The sequence below is a fragment of the Eleginops maclovinus genome, chromosome 4 (genome assembly GCF_036324505.1).
Source record: "Eleginops maclovinus isolate JMC-PN-2008 ecotype Puerto Natales chromosome 4, JC_Emac_rtc_rv5, whole genome shotgun sequence".
Taxonomy (NCBI): Eukaryota; Metazoa; Chordata; class Actinopteri; order Perciformes; family Eleginopidae; genus Eleginops; species Eleginops maclovinus.
The window spans coordinates 18633268-18650895 of NC_086352.1; the positions used below are offsets into that span (position 1 = coordinate 18633268).

Consider the following 17628-nt stretch of genomic DNA (forward strand, 5'->3'; position numbering starts at 1 on the left):
TGTAGCTACATCCCAGCAGCTTTTTTACTTGTTGAAAATGTAACTACATGTCGACACTAAAGCAGCTATGGTGACACCACCTTAAAGGCCAAAAGAACAGTGTTTGGTGAGCTTGGGCTGCTTGTGTTTTCTCCTATAAGTCTCCTATGCCGCAGGAGATTGTGTAGACCTGATTAAAGAGGTTAAAGTCTTCTTCTTTTCAGTATAAACACATACACCAAAGCAATCTCTCCACCGCACATCTTCTGCTTGCCCCAATTGTTGCTCTCCATCACTGTGAACGACACGATTTAAACACAATTACTGTGGGGTGTAGAATAACAGGAAGGACACAGCTTGTTCATGTATGATACTTCCATCTATAGGGTAGTGCTGGGGTGTTGTTATCAACGGGTGAAATCTAACACTGAACTATATATCACAACACGACAGCAAAACTAAAACACTCACAATCATTAGAAGAGGAAATAGGAAGCAAAAATGTATACATTACTTGTGCAATCTGGTATACAGCTTATTTGACTCAGTCTGTGCACAGTTTTACCACATAATAGAATGTGCTTTCAGCAGAGCAATATATACTAGTTACAGTTATTGAGCCTCACGTTTTATTGAACTCTACATTTATTCTCCTCTTGAGGGTAATAACACTGAGCTGAGTCACAGATACCCTCAACTCTTACATAATATGTTCCATTGTAACCTCAGCCAGGCCACATAAAGAGCACATATGCCTTTAAAGCTGCTAGATGGAAAAGACAGTTCATTTTCTCAAGTTTTTTCAATTGAAGTTTAAACCATATTCTAGGAAACCACACTTTGGACTTGATAATGTTTGGAGAGCTCAGCTACATTACCATCTGTTGCTGCAGATAATTATCATCATCAACTTGACTGAATTTTAATCCCATATGCCATATTTTGACAAAATATGCAGAACTTCTCATGACTCCTCCACATTAGTAATTAAGGAAACTCCAAAATAGTCAAGGACTGTTAAGAGTCTGTGACTGGAAGACGAACTACAGTATAGGAACTTTTTGATGAGTTTTCCACAATTTTAATTTCAAGTCTTGCAAAAGAGGAGAAAGGATTGTTTTCGCTTCTGCAAATCTTTAAAAATCTAAACCGTGCTCCTTTTAATACACAAGAAACATCTTTAGTTCATACTGTCACCCTTTGTAGAAAAAATCTAACCCCGTTACTCGTTACGTCAACACACTCTACAGAAGCAGCTACAAATAGGATCTTGCAAACAGCTTAAAAGAAGAGGACAGTAGAAGGCATGATGATGCTAAATAATGGATGAATTCTGCCATTAAATGTTAATTGTGAATAATAAAGAACCAAAGAAGAAGAAGGAAATCTGTTCTGTGTTAAAGGTCTTATACAAGGTTCCTGTTCTGCTGTCTGCTACTGTCTGTGTGTACACGAAACAGGTGGCCAGTTTATAGTGCAGTCACTTTAGCTTTCCCCTTTTGTCACAAAACTGTCTACCTGTGCTTCTCTTGGAATGTAGGGGGTTTAGCCCCTGCGTCAGGAACACAAAGTACTATGCTCTTTGGTGCGCAGTGACATCTTCTACAGAATATCTGTTTCATGTCACATGCTGCAACTGCTTAATATTCACACGTACAGGCTATTTTTAGTCCTCAGTTCACCTGACCTGCATGTCTTGGGACTGTAGGAAGCTGGAGGGACAATTACACATACAGGAAGAATATGCTCATTTAAAAGCCCCAGCCGAGCGGCCAGTGGGTTCACACTGAGGTGACACCTGGTGCTGTGTGACGGCGCTAACCTATGCAGCCTTGTGGGAGACGACATTACGTTTCAAAACAACGACAGTCTGACATCATGAGTGGTTCAACTGGATTTTTGCTCCTTTCATTATTCATGTTAGTGAAAAATAATCTTCCTGACATCGCGTTCAGACATTGCTAACGAAAAACATAAAAACCAATCAAGGTCAATTAATAATGAAACTTAATAGAAGTGCAAACCATGTTATGTGAATGAGATCTTTACAAAATCCTTGACCAAACCCAAAGGACTGGCACTTACAAGAGGTTTAGCAGATCCTGTTTAAAATGCTCTGGGTGGCATCCAGTGCTTAACATAAAGTATGGATTGTTTTTCATGCAAGCTTCTAAATATTTAAGAGCTGTCTGAAAAATCTCAGATAAGGTGTTTCCAGAAGAAAGAAAAACACCTGAGTTTGAAGTTTTTACGCCTTAACAGTGGAAACAGGTCACTAATCACAGATGTTCCCCATGACAAAAGGTTCCCAAGAGAGGCAATCCTCCTAATTTGCATGGCTTATAACCGACAAGCGATATTTGATTCTTTGCTTCAAAATAGGCTTTGTCATGTTTTCCATGGGCAGCAGACTTTTTGACAGGTTTGACAGTACAAACAGGTCTCCCCTTTTATTCCTCCAGCCACATTATTGAAAGGTTGTCACTGCATTATTTGTGCATGTCTAAAACCTGCAAGTCTTTATTTATTTAAATCAAATTAATCAAATAGGCAGGCCTAGTTGCAGCAAGTGACTGACACTTTAGCTGTTATTCCACAATTGGGTTTCAACAAAAACTTCCTTTGCAGCACCCAAACTCTTCCTGGAGGCCTGCATTTACACAACTGACCATTATCAGGCACGACGCCAGGTGCGGTAAAGCCTTAGTTAGGTTGCATATTCTGCATGCGCTGTAAACATGTCTATATTGCCTATCCCAAGTCTTAATGGTAAATCCTTTAAGAGGCAAAAGTCAAATTCAGAATATCCAAAAGGAATATGATGTTAAAATGACCCCTACAAAATTCAGAATAGTCATATCCGACTAACGATGCAAAGGTCATATTATGTTGCATGTAAACATAGTCGTTGACCCATAAGAGTGTTTTAAAAACAAATCATTTTCTTTATTTCTTAAAATAAAAAATAAAGAATTCCACCTCTGTTGTTAACGTTTAAACTACAACTAAAAAGGATAATCATTCATTTCAGCAGCAGGAACACATATGACAGAGGTTTGTTTTAGGCGTTTCATTAAACTACAAATGGTGTGTTTTTCTGATTAGCCCCTTTCTCCTTGTTTCTGACTTGACTTTCAGCTCCTGCTCCCTTCTATTATAAAAAAGACTAGCATTCTTCAAAATGAAAACAATAAATGTATTTCTGATGCTGATGTTTATTTTTTACGTGACTGACTTTTTGATGAGAACTTGATAGAGGATTTCTTTGTATTCTTTGGTTGAGAAATGTGTAGCTCAATTTTAAACTGGATGATGAATGTAATACTAAATAGGATTTTAAGCAGCCTGGAGGCTTTCAGCCACAGCGGCATGCTGAATGTTTATATAGCTGCAGCTTTCAGTGTCCAACACACAGTAGCCTCTTTATTATTCTACTGTATCCCTCTATAATGCATCCACAATACACTATTATTTATCATGTCACATCTCGTGTGTCCAGCTTGGCACAAAACTTTTCAAGAGAGGGAGAGAGAAGCTTTAGGCCTGAATCAATCTGTACCTGTACTCCACAACTACACTGTAAATAAACACACACTCTACAGTACATACACACAGGACACAACAATATTAGATTCAGGGACTCAGGAGAAGATAGATTTCTTGCAGTCAAGAATATGCGATCCAGTGCAGCTCATCTATCATTAAACAGAATCATAATATCTAGATGGAGGCTGGAGAGCAGAGGGTGGAGAAGGTACAATATTGAGCGAGTGTGGGTGGATGTGAGAAACAGAAGGGAAGATACAGGGTAGAAGCAGGAGTAAGATGATGCTATTAAGGCGTTAGGATACAGGATAGTTGAAAACCTCAGAATAAGAGGATGCCATAGCTGCAGAGGAACTTAAAGAGGCCATATGACCAGTCTGGAGCTGAATCAGGGTCAGAGCGGTGTGGTTCTACTCTCATCACATTCATCACACACCTGGATTTTCAACATCGACCAGCATCCCCTTCTCCTCCTGCCCTGCTGTCTGTATGCCTCTGTGACTGATTTTGCCTCAGCTCTCCCTTTCCTCCTCCTCCCACTCTCCTCCCACTTCCACTCCCATAAAACAACCAATGGCATGAGACCAGTTCCAGACAGATTCATCTCTGCTGGAGCGAGCGCTTTCATATGACTGTTTTTATTTTTTGGGCCAGAAACATATTATTCATATTGATGTGACTCATCAGAGGAATACTTTAACAAATACACACAAAACATGACTGAAGCCTATCTCCAGCAAAGGACGTTCATCACGTTGATGTTCATTGATTCACATTACATTCAGTAGCTTCCACGCACCGACACAGATCTCTGATACACTCACAAAGATAAAACATAGTCTTAATATGTGTTACTTCTGTTGTTGGTGAACAGAGAAGTCAGACTCACACTCTCACCTTCTCCGAGGGCCCCTGTAGTATGATAATACATTTGATATTTTTGGGTCTATCCCCGTTGGTTGAACAGAATAAGATGCAAAGCAAAACAAAGCAAGCAATATGAAAACCGCCAGCGAAGGCTCCGGTTGGGAAATTGTCATGACATTTTTTTACTATTTTACAGGCCAAACAAATGATCAACAAAATAATTGGGAGATTAGTACATGACAAAAAATGATCATTAATTCCTCAGTACCGACCTTCTGATATCCTCACTTCCTTCACACTGCTTCTTTCTGTTACCTGTTGGTGTATATTTATTTAACCTTAAAGGAGTGCCACAAACAAAACAAACAAAAATGAAATAATATGCATGACAAAAAAAAGACTAGGACATAAAAAAAGAAAACTACAGTGGCAGCGGAGACGAGAGAAGAGAGGGACGACCGCAGAAAACGAAAATCTGTGACATTCTGACAAGGACATAGAGATAAAGGGACAAAAGGACGAATCCAAACCAGACGATTCGGTATACAAGGAGGAGGGTGACAAAAAAACAAAGACGGAGACATAGATAACATGAAGGCAAACAAAGATAAGAAATGGGCTTGATAGAGGTTCAGGAGGTTCTGTTACTTCAAAGCAATGAGAGCAATTTAGATTTTAAGTAGCACTTAACATACTCTTTAGGTCTAGCAAACATAAATGTTAGTTAGACTTGAAAATGAGGTCATTTAGCTTTTCCGGTTTCTTTTGAAAAGCCCAGTTAATTCTCAGCCTATGTATGTTGATCCACTGCTGTGCCGCGGTGATTCTTCAAACCAGGAGACAGACAGAGATGAGAGAACGGGACCAAAGGGAGGCAAGCGAGAAGAGAGTAGGACAGAGTGTGGGAAATGCCAGCGGATCAAAATGTATAGGAGAAATTACAGCTGCTCCAGCAGCAGCCAATAGCTCAGAATGATGCTCATTAGCATATGAATCATAAGCATGGCGCTTGAGGCTGGAGGGAAGCAGCCATGATGCACAAAGCTCAGAGCGCACAAAGACATGTTTACAGAGAGCACTAAGGTCTCTGAACATGTTTGCTGTCATGGCTAACAACATGAAGTATTTCTCTCGCTCGTTTGCCACAGAGCACAGGAAGCAAAACACGGTACAATAACACATAGCAGGCAATCACTGGAGACATTCAATTCAAGGTCACAGTGTCATCAAGAGAAACCCTGACTGCCCACACAACTTCAGTTCATGTATCAATGAAATAGTTTTCAGGAACATACTCTACTATAAATTGTAAGGTGGAAGAGGAAGGCTTTTTTCCTGAGAGCCATTATTTCTCCCCTCATAAGGCTGGGTATCGAACCGTAATACAGCTTTTATAAACAACTGCAATGTTTATGCGTAATACTGAGCATCAAACCCTTCCTAGTACCGAAAGCTGAAATTAAATGTTTGATCAAACAGATCCGGATTTAAATCACAGGTTTTTTAATTTTCAACATATTTTTACATTGGCAAAATTGATGATAAATATTACAGGAAATCCGGATTCATGCAGATCCCAATTTTCTAAAGCATAATTTGAAATTTCGAAAATATATTAATAAAAAAACATCTGCATAATGGATTGAGCTTGTTTCACTACTTGGTGTCAATGAAAAATATGGTTTGATTTTGTAAAAAATACTCAACAAAACAAAAGAATAAGAATTTCTGTTCCTGTCCATCACAGCCAAAACAGAAACCAGCTTGGTCACACAATACAGCAAATATACAGTATACAGATTATTATTATTAATATTATTATTATTATTATACAGTTCATAGATTATTTATCTTCATAGTCAACTATATATATATTCTCTAATGCCAGTTTATTTGTATTTTTTATTCCTATTTCTTTTTTGAGATGTCCACACTTTAGCATTGTTTATTTCTTTTTTTATTTCTAATTATTTTCTATGCCTTGTAATGTATTATGCTGCTACAACACAAATATTTCCCAGCCTGGGATTAATAAAGTCATTCTTATCTTATCAAAAACAATAACTTTCTAAAAGCGTTTCAAACAAATCTCAGTATTTAGATGTGAATAATGAGCACTGCAACTTACCAGTTTCCTTTGACACCAGGTGCAGACGCCACATAGAGCTACCAGCCAAACGGCACACACTACAGATGCAACAGACACCAGGAACACACTGAGAGACACCGAGCCTGAGGGAGAGAGACACACAGAGAGGAGGGTATTAGTGCAATTATTTATAACACGAGTCTCCTGAGATTTGAAGACCAAATTCAAAGATGATGTTGGAGTAAATATATAGTGTGAGAAAACGCTCCATTTTAGTGGGAAATGTTCTGTATAATCATAAGCAATGCATTGTTGTGCCTTCCTTCCCCTTTCCATTCATCCTTGTCATTTGGCATCTGTCATCAGTAAGACACAAAGATAAATGTAACAGCAGTGGGAGGGAAGTGACATAAAGGCACTGAAACTGCTTCATGCTCATGTTCCCTGCATGTATCAATAGGAGATGCGCACATGTCAGGAAGAGATAATATCATGGGGCCAGAAGCCGTGCAATTACTAGCTTCCGTTTTCTCTCTTCTATCTTGTAAATCCTTCAGCAACTTTCATCCCGTCTTGACGGATAAAAACTTCTTCCACGGTCTTCTATTCCTCATCTCTAAGTCTTTCAATTACTGCCTCTCAACAATGCCGTTCAATTCAAAATGCAAAGGCACGCTGGCAAAACAGTATCTGCAAACACTGAGCTCATAACTCTGCTACATCCTTTTTATCAACAATACAGGGGATTTTTTTTTTCTGAGCCTCTTTCTACGTGAAACATTTATCCGACTGCTGATTCTTTCCTTATCCCTTCATTCCACTTTCCATCTTTGCCTGAGCATGTAAAACATTTATCCGTTCCTTTTTGTGCCAACATCAGAGGAAGTGGATTAGCTGAGCCAACTTAATCACCTTTATTCACCTTCTTTCTACACATTTTATAAACTTCCTTTCTACGTCTCTTTCAGCTGCATTCTGCACCTATTAGACAAAGTGTGTCTGTTATTATTTTGAAACATTATTATTCCTACAAGTCAACACTACTAAAAGAAAAGGTGAATAAACCTTTCCAAAAGCTCAGGGGGCTTCAAATTTAAAGTGTTCCAAACGCTAGCATACCAATTATTATATTGCATTATTGTGTTGTGTGTAAAACAGTGTTAACTTGGAGGCTCTCTGGTTTGTGTTTTGTGTGTAAGGAGACTCACAAAGTGTCAGAAAATACAACCCTCTCTCTTTTCCTCCTTACCCACATCTCTAAAAACAGGGGTACAAACGAGCTGATCCAGATTTGCTTCGGTAATGACGTCATAACGAAATGTGGGCTGGCTATACATTGAACTCCTGGCAATGTCCCGCCCACGTGACAAGTCCCAACCTATCGTCCGCAATATACAGTCGCGAGCTGAATCCCCTCGCGCAGCTCTGTCTGTGTCTCTGTGCAGGATGTCTGCAGGAGGGACTTAGAGTTGTTGTATAATACATACAATGTCTCTGTTCTAGCAGTAAACACTGAGAAGTGTTTCAGAAATAATGCTTGATGTGGTTTGGAACATAATATGGCGTTTAATCACGGCAGCGTTTAGCGGATTTTCTCCATAGGAAACTTCTCTCTTTAGACAGAGAGCTGCATGACGCTCCAAAGGGGCGTAGCCAGCTTCAGCTCAGCTCAAATTTAATGGGACAGTCACAGAATCAGCACTTCAGGAACAGGGCTGTAATTGAGGGGTATGAGACATGCTACAATTGGTGATCTGTTTGGTATTTTGAGCACTTCCCAGACAAGTTTTGTGTAGATATTACCCTACAATATATTGTTCAAATATAGCATAATAGGAGACTTTTAATGGGAAAACCAGTGCCCACTTCGTTTTTGCTCTTTAGAATAAAAAAGGATATCAGAAGAAGGTTGCTTGAAAAAAAGGTTTCCAATGAACTGCTTGAGGCATGGCATTGAATACATATACTTGGAGAAGTGTTTAATCAGTGATTTCTTGTTGTTCACAAAGATAATTAACTGCAAGGCTGGCTGGTACAACCTTATATTGAATCTGTCCTTGTATGTCTCCGAAAGGCTCATCCAGCTTACATTTATGCAAGGTTTTTATCCTTGCATTTAGCCGTTTGAATTCCTCCTTATTAAAGTGTCAGCTCCTCTTTACCCACCAGCTTCACCCAAATTGAATTATATTTGCCCGTTAAATCAGGTATCTATTTTTAAATGGTGAAATATTAGACATGGCAGAATATGGTGTTGGTGTGATTATAGGGTTCAATTTGTTATCGCTCTGAGCCTTTCAGTCTGGCAGCAGAGAAAGTGTTGTGGTAACATCACTTTCAAAAGCGTTTTAATGCTTTACAGACAAGTGTTCTCAATCCTACGGCTGTTTCTTTGACAATTTGGAGCAACACGAGAAAAACAGAAAGTCATATCTGTTGAAACAGAGCTAAAGAAGCTGGAATACACTGCAGCTGGAGAGAACAAAAGCAGGTGGGAATAACAACGACTTTCCTTTTAAAACTGCCAGACCTCTGTGTGGGGACAGACAATTCACTTGGTGGGGAGATATCAGGATGGGGGCTTAGGTAATAGGAACTATCATCAAGCCAAAAAATTATAAAACACATATGTAATAAAGTTTAACAAAACCGTCATGATTATCAGTGTTCAGTTGGTTTTGGATTAGTGCTTTTGTTTTAGTGTAAGTCATTTCAAAATGAACTCCTTGTCCTACATTATGAAAACCATAAATGTTACCAATTTGACCAGTCCCAGACAATAATACTTATAATAAAATCAAATTTGATGCTGAAAATCTGCTGCACAACTTTGTTTGTCAGTTCAGGCTGTAATCTTTCTGGAACAGTCACAAGTTATAGATCTACATTTCAGCACCATGGACAGAGTCCCTCCCCACTGGCCCTTTCCCCGCAGGCTAAAAAGAGATCTGCTCACCCGATGAAGAAACCGGCCTGGACTGCAAATAAAGCTTATAGGCATGACGGTGTTGCGGGTTCATAATTCAGGTTGTATTGAAGAAAAACAATTACCAAGTCAACTGCAAGAATGTCTGGTTCATGAGTTTGTATCACCCTAAAATGCCTTCTTTGAATCTTCACACAAAGAGGATTGCGTACGTATGTTCCCAGTATCCTGTCCGTAGATATTCCATCAACAGCATGGGGGTGATCTGGGCGCACTTGGAAATCTGAATACACTGTTCTGGGTTCTTATTCACATTACCAAATTGCAAAAGAGATAAGATGCATACTAGACTCTTAGCAAACACATTTCGAAGAATAACACCCCCATTCCTACAGAGAAACTTCATTTAAAGTATCATCTTTGAACAATGCTTTGTGGTTCAGCTCTCACTTTACTACAACAACATTCACAAGAACCACATATGTTTTATCTCAGCTGCTAGCCCCACTATCAATATACGTAGCGACACTTGAGAAAAAGATCTATATGAAGGAGTGAGCTCGTATCCTCAAAATCCACTACTTACCGTGACCTATCTCACAAAATGAACATCTGTCGCTATAAACTGGCCTCATAATATGTACTTATCATTATAGACCAACAACTGAGCTTCTAAAGTATGTTAAAAGATTATTAGAACAATTACAATAACTGGGGTTTTTATGCATCATCCCTGTATAGTGAATGTTGCTAAAATATAGTACGATCAAATTCATGAAGTTTGGTGGCAAAGCTCCACATCAAAGTGAAGCAGCAAATGGACACTTAAATGTTAACAATTCATGACAGAGCATGGAGCTCAGTGAACCAAAATGACCTCTGTCGAGCAACTGCTCCTCCACTTTAAAGAGAGCCAGCTGAGGTGGTTTGGCCACCTGGGACGAATTCCTCTCTTTGGAGTTACAGTGGCCTCGACTGCCTGCAGGGTGACCACGGGACATGATGGACATCTGGCTGCAGGAAGCTGCTCCTTGACTAGCTCAGCTGGGTTGGAACTAAATGAGATGTAATCTAGATGAATCAAGCAGCTGATAGATGACATTAGATGTCACTCATCAGCCTCATCACTGTTGCTTCAGTTTTGCTGCAGTGGCCTTTGATTTGGGCCTTTTTCTGGTTGTTTTAGTTTAATCATGAATTAAAATGTTCATGTAGATACTGATGTTTTTTCCAAAGAATGTATCTGAATTTACACGTAATCTTTTTACGATTTGTTGTGTTCAGTATAAACACAAATAAATATTACACACAAAATCTACACTCAAGGTCCACTTACTATTTTGTTTCCACAACTTTCCTACAAATCACATTGTCTCAGTTGTCATTGAGATGGATATGCAAAAATCAGAGGCCCCTATTATTTTATCCACAGCACTTCTCAAACATGTTGGTTTAAAGTTCCCACGTTATTATTAAAAATAATAATAAAGAGTAGTTTACATGCTCTACTTCTGTTATGATGTAATGTCAGCTTGCAAAAGGTTAAATAAATGAGGATTCGATTACCTCCAGATTACTACCTACTGTGCTGTGTTTGGTATCACACTGGGTACCTCCCATGGCTCAAAGTGTAAACAAGAGACTCTTCAGTACTGCTTCTCTCACTCAAACTTTCTCTCTCTCGCATGCTTGTTCACTCTCAGTTATGCACTTTGCAGTAACTGCATGAAGTCTAAGATCATTAAGTTAGTAATCCCTAAACGTAATGCATACACTGATATTCATATTTAATTAGAGGCAGCAGTGTAGTGCCATTCTATATATTTTCATATTAATTGTTATTCTTGTCCACCACCTCTGCAGAATCTTTGCCAACATGCCATTGTTTTCCCTTGTGGTAATTAGATCATTTATAAGACAATTCATTAGAACAATAACCTTAAAAACAGTTGATCTCTTTCTCTCTATTTGTGGCCCCCTCTCTCCCCCACAGTCCCAGTATATTCTTCAAAAGTATTCAGCAATTTACAACACAGGATTGAACAATGAAGTACGATATTATGAAGGTATAGCCACTAGGAGATTGGTAATGTGTATTTCTCTTTTTCAACACAAATGATGAGTTACTGAAGCCAACTGATAAGTCATTCTTATAGACTTTCATCTGTCAATGTTACACTCTGAAATGTCATGTTAAAGTGTAACACTCTGTATTAAATATTTTACTCAACTTCTTCAAATTTTGATATGTTGAGTTGTTGTGTGCAGTCACGCCATATTTGCCACCTACAAAAATATCACTCTTCCGTGTGGCGTTGTTAGGTGTAAAAAGATTATGGAGGAACGACTTCTGACAAACGCATAACTAGAAAATGTCACAAAATGAAGTATTTCACATTCCAACCCAGGTGATAATAATTGGACTGAGCACTTCACCCCTGTTTGTTTGTGCAATGTATCCGTTTGGGTTAGCTTTGTTACCTCTGTCGAGCAAACATCGTTTCACGGCGTTGTCTTTTTGTTTTCCTGTTCTGTAATCCTCTTAAAAAGATGCTTGATGTCAAGAAATGACCTCTCCTCTGAACACAACAACACGTCTTCCATGACAAGCTAGGGTTAGCTTAGCGTTAGCCATGTTGTTCTTGGAGTGTCACTCCGCCTTAAATCTGATAACTGTTTTTATCAGCAGTTCGGTTTATAGCAATACCACACCACTGGGTCAAGTGTTTCTTCTAAATACACATTTGCACATTAGAGTTTTCGAAGATAATTTACATGGTGTATCGCGACTACATTTACTATCTTCTGGAGAAAAACAGTGACTGCCAACTACGCGAAATAAGATGAGACTGGCTTACATGACAACAGGCAAGGCGCATCAAACTTTCTGACTTTCACCATTTGTTATTCACTAATGACATCCCCCTGGATGTTAGGCTACTTATGTTTTTAATAAAACTGCTTTCATCGTGACGCAATCTTTACAGTGAGAACAGCAAACAGAGGGACGATAGCTCATATATGAGATTTCAAATGTATTTTATTTGAAACTGTCTGAGATTGTCTGAGTGACTTTCTGAGGTGGCCTGCTTCCACCCTCAAGTGAAATGGGTCTTTTGTTGTGGACCATTTTGAATATGTTCATATCTAAAAACAGAGGAACGATAGCTCATATAATGTATTTCAAAGGTCTTTTATTTTGAAACTGTAATCAGAATGTCATGTTATTTTTGGAGGGACTTTCTGTGATGGCCTTTTGTCACCCAGTGGAATTGGAAAGTTAAATTTTATGATCTTCATAAATGTGTCCTTAAGTTTTAAATTTGAGAAATCCGTAATTTCCCTGGCGGCTGTCCGCATCTGTAGCCTGTTATTGTCTCCTCACCACATTGTGAATTCATTAAAATATATAAATTGTCAGTAACACAGTGCTGCTGTGGCTCTTGTCATCATTAATGGACGTTGCTTCAGGATGACCGCTCAGAGGAGAGGATTTCTAATTTCTCTAAACGCCTGTTGTTTCCACTCCTCTCTCGTCGGTCACCCTCCTCGACTCCTCCGCTCGCATCTCCTGTGGGCTAGACTAAGACGCGAGGCGAAGAGTCGATGAGTCTTTACTGGTACATTTCCCAAAAATGGGGATTATAGTAAAACAAAAATGTTGTTTTACTATATCACAACAAAAAAACAAAAAGAACAGCATATTATGTTTCTTGTTAAAAGAGCAGATTTTATTTCTGTTTTATAAGCTGTACTGTTCTATTACTGGTAACTAGTAAATGAAATGGAATACATGTTTAAATCCCCCCCACACACACACACACCCTCGGTGCTTGCCAATGCTATCCTGTGTGCTGTTGTGTGCAGAGAAAGCAGGCACTGGTAGTGGATGCCAACAGACTCAACAAATTCATCCACAGGGTCAGTGCTGGGTTGGGGGTGCTGGACTCTCTTACAGTCCTGTCAGAGAGGAGAATGCTGTCCAGGGTACAGATCATCTTAGACAATGTCTCCCACCCATCTCATGAGATGCTGGTCAGGTTCAAGAGTTTCATGAGGCAACTTCTTTTTGTTTAGGCTTTATGGTGGCTTAGTTACCAGCTCACCCAGTAGAGATTGTCTACTCCCTTGAACATATACCGCAAAGTATGCTGACATCATCATGGACAAATATCTCAAGCAAAGACCTTACAGAGAATAATCACTGGGCTCTGCAGCTCTACTGAGCTTTTAGCGTCTTTTAGCTTATTTGTGAGCTTATTTTGGTTAGTTGTTTTGCCCTCTAGTGGCCAAAGAATAACACATACAAATTAAATATAGAATTAGATGTCATTTCAACATGTGATCTCAGCCCAACAGCCCAAGGTAAATATTGATCAGAGCAAGAGTATTATTTCCAATGGACAGCGGTGCACTGGAGGCAAAACCTCACTGATTTTCCGAACACAACTCTGACCCAAACAACATTCTATGCTGGTATTGATTGAAGGCAGACTTGTTTAATAAATGTTTTGCACCTCTATATTCCCAGAATAATGCAAATTAACTTTCTGAATCCGATTGTATTTATTAAAACTCAAAGTAATAAACGGATTGCAGAAATGAGAGATGAGAGCTCTCTCTTTCAGAGAAAACATTCAGAGAAAAAGGTTTTCTTTTAAATGTCAAACTATTTTTAAAAGCTTACTGGTTTAATTTAGCCTTGTTTGCATATCCCAGCAGTTAAATTGAAGAGAATGTATTAATAGGAACGGTGGCCAAAATAAAGAAAATAAGACAATTATGTCAAAAACTTTAAGGAGAGACTAGCCTTTACCTTCTCATGTGAACACTTCCCACTCAGTCCTTCCTAACTCAGTTCATGCTCTCTTCTCTTCCGGGCACGAGTATTTCTCTCTGTTGAATGTGGCCCTTGCTCTCCCTGCGTCTCCTCTCTCCCACCTGCTGTGCTTATCTGTTTGTGTTCTGTTCACGCAACCCCTGGTGTTAGCGACTTGCACGACACAGAGAATAAGCACTTTTAGTCACCAGAGACCTCCAGAGGAGCATCTCTTGCTGTAGGTCGGAACAACATGGAGAGGGCCGCCACCACGGGAGCTGACCCTTGACTGGCACAACAGACGCACTGCCAGCAGGGTGGCGACCAGTGGGAGGAACATAGGCTTCCAATTATACACCAAACCAAAGGGGAATGGAGAAAAGCTTGTCTATGTTTAAAAGACTGCTATTTCAAAGCTCAGTGTGGCTTCACGTGTGTCTGTGTTTTGTACTGCTCTTTGCATTAATTAAAACACTAAGATTAAATGGTTTATTCTGAAAATTACATTAGTAACTCCCCATGAAGTATTAATTGCAGGAGTGAAATAGAGGGAAGAAGCTGTGGGAAGTTTGGCAGGTATTGAGCACAGCCGGTTCAATCTTGAAAACCCAGCAGGTGTGTGTTTGTGTCACACCTGACTTCCTTGTTGGCTGAAGATGTTTAGTCAGTAAGCATTTATTGGGGCGTTAAGTTATATCTAAGACATTTACTCTCTTAGTTGACTACATTCATTGTTCAACTAGATCCATTTGATCAAAGAGATCTATTCTTTGATTATACATTATTTTACTTCCCCTGTGACTTCACTCTCACTCAATGTCCAAAAGCTTGCCTGAGGGTGCCCTCATTCTTTCTACTGATTCCTCTCAAAGTACAGCCTGAAGCATGACATTTCACGAGTAATGGAAAAGGAAACATTTTTTTTGAATACTTTAAAGAAATGCTTTTGTCAGGATAACTGACTCGCCTGATACTGATTTCAAGACCTCAGGTTGTTATAAGATATGCTGCCCAATCTGGATATTGAGAAATTTGGAAATGTTCAGTGCACCATTCATGTATAGTTTGGTTGCCACTTCAAGGTTATTATTGAGCTCAAGCAGTGGTTATTTTTATATATTTTAATAACATAAGATAGAGAGAAAATTCTAAATGGCTTGTAGAATCCCATGTTTTCTGACCGTGGCTGTCCAATGGAAACTAATCTTTTCTATTTCACAGTGGGTTTGTTAGACACTCAAGATAGCCACACATATTTTCACAAGCAAAGGGAAGTGAGTTTTTATATACTGTATGTCCCCATTTCTGTGTGACAACAAAGTGGACCAAACTGAAAATCTTGATGATACATATATAAATGTTTTTAGCACACTTTTGAGAACTCTTTCTGTATGTGTGGATTTTGAACTGTCAAGAAGATTTTGTTTCAGCAGTGTGGCCTCAAAATCATATGCAGAATTATCTGGTAACCATGGCAACACACATACATGTCAACAGTGGAAAGAGATTTCTGTGATACATCAGAAAGTGGAAAGGTTTTAAAACACAGAGCAGTGTGCAACTCTGCCAGTATTTGAGCTAAATATTTGAAACGTGGTAACCACTCTGTAAGTACAGCTGCAGTGAGCGATTAGTAATCCAAAAATTGTGGATTAAAACTTTAGGTTTAAAAAAGCATTGGGTTGTATTTCCCATCACTTACGATCACGAAAGCCTAACCAAACCTCATCATATAGTTACGCAACATCACAAAATGCTTTGATTTGTTGTAAAGGGCAGGGGTGAATAAAAAATGTTTATGATATAATTTGAAGTATTTATTGAATAAGCAATACATCAGTTGATATATTTTTTATGCTGCCACACACACACACACACACACATATACACACACACACACACACACACACACACCCATATACATAACAGTACTAAAAGGCATTGTAGGTATTGAAGCTACAACAATGCTGGTTGGGAAATCTTGAACGGTGAATAGTGAATGCACATTTACCCATCCTACAGTGCGACAAGGCTAGCAGGTGCCAGATATTGTAGATCAAGTTGAAAAACATGATTGCTCTGATCTATTTTTCCCATATATGTAAAAGTGATATGAGTGAGATGAATCTAACTTCCATTTATATTGTTCCATGTAAGCTACATTTTTAAACCCACCTGCTATTTGTTTTCCCTCTCTCAGTAAAACATACATTCCCTTTTCACATCATTCCCTTACGCATGCCAGCTGACTTCATTACACTCCTGCCAAACCATCCCTGAGACTGTAACCCTGCAATTTATTCAACTAAACGTCAAAGGCTTGGCTCTGTTGCTTCATTTTCAACAAGCCAAGCCCCACAGAGGATGGGCTTCCACCGCACTGGCGTTTTTCCAGTTCAAACAGTATTATTTATTTTCAATAAACAACATGTGAGTCTATGAAGTGGGATATGTGACCACAGCTGGGATCAAGCAAAAGAGGGAAACTTTGGGAAAACAAACACTGAGTTTTCCAGTCGATCACTCGCTACAGTGACTTAACACAGAGCTCCATGTGTTGTGTTTCAGCAAATGTGAGGTGCAGCAAGCAGACTGGTGTTTCCTGTCTCAGAGGGCCTTAGCATCACAGACCCATGACAGATTCATAAGCTAATACTCTTGACTGGCAGGTGTGTTTGTCAAAGCAAAACATCCTAACAGTCTGCAGGCAGAGCCATCAAAGAGTGTTTCTGACTATGATCTGTTGTCCGTAATGACGAAGATCTGGAGGTTTGCTCTGTGCGACAAGACAGGCTATGGGTGAATGGACACTGTTGAAGAGTCATTATGACTCACAGTGAGATGCTGAAGAGGAGGAGAGAAAGATGGGTTCTTAGGAAGCGGTATAATAACTCTCATAAAGTGTTGGAGGACTGTAGAGAGTGAAAGTGAAAGTACATACAGTTGAGTACCATGATGACAACATGTGGGCTTTAAAACCAATCTTGAATATCAGAGGGTATCGTTATTATTTACCTATTGATTAAGTTTCATGCGAGATATCATTATATTGCAATTCCTCATATGCTGTACAGTCTATCATAATGCAGTTTTAATCCTGTGATAATCTATATTTTTCATATGGTTAAGAATCCCATGAAAAAAGATTGATTCCAAGTACAAGTGTTGTCTGTGTAGCCAATGCCTGATACAACTCACTGAGCTATTAAAAACACATCAGTAAGCCACACTGTTGCACTGACACGTTACTTAATTACAAAGAACACAGCCGCTGCTGTTAATTTGCACTCAATCCCTCATACACTGCTGTGAATATTCAGTACCCAACCAGATCTGTGATTGAAAATATGAAATTGACTATTTCTCCTGTTTGAGTGATGCTTTTTTTTTTTAGAGCACAAA

General features: G+C 39.1%; 1 protein-coding gene across 1 annotated transcript in view; it reads right to left on the bottom strand.

Annotated features, from left to right (window-relative positions):
- Positions 1-17628, bottom strand: part of syt7b (synaptotagmin VIIb) — an 80243-nt gene that overhangs the window by 33674 nt on the left and 28941 nt on the right. Inside the window, exon 2 of the mRNA XM_063880596.1 lies at positions 6521-6624. Within this exon, the coding sequence (XP_063736666.1) occupies positions 6521-6624 (104 nt within the window). The remainder of the gene's footprint in view (positions 1-6520; positions 6625-17628) is intronic.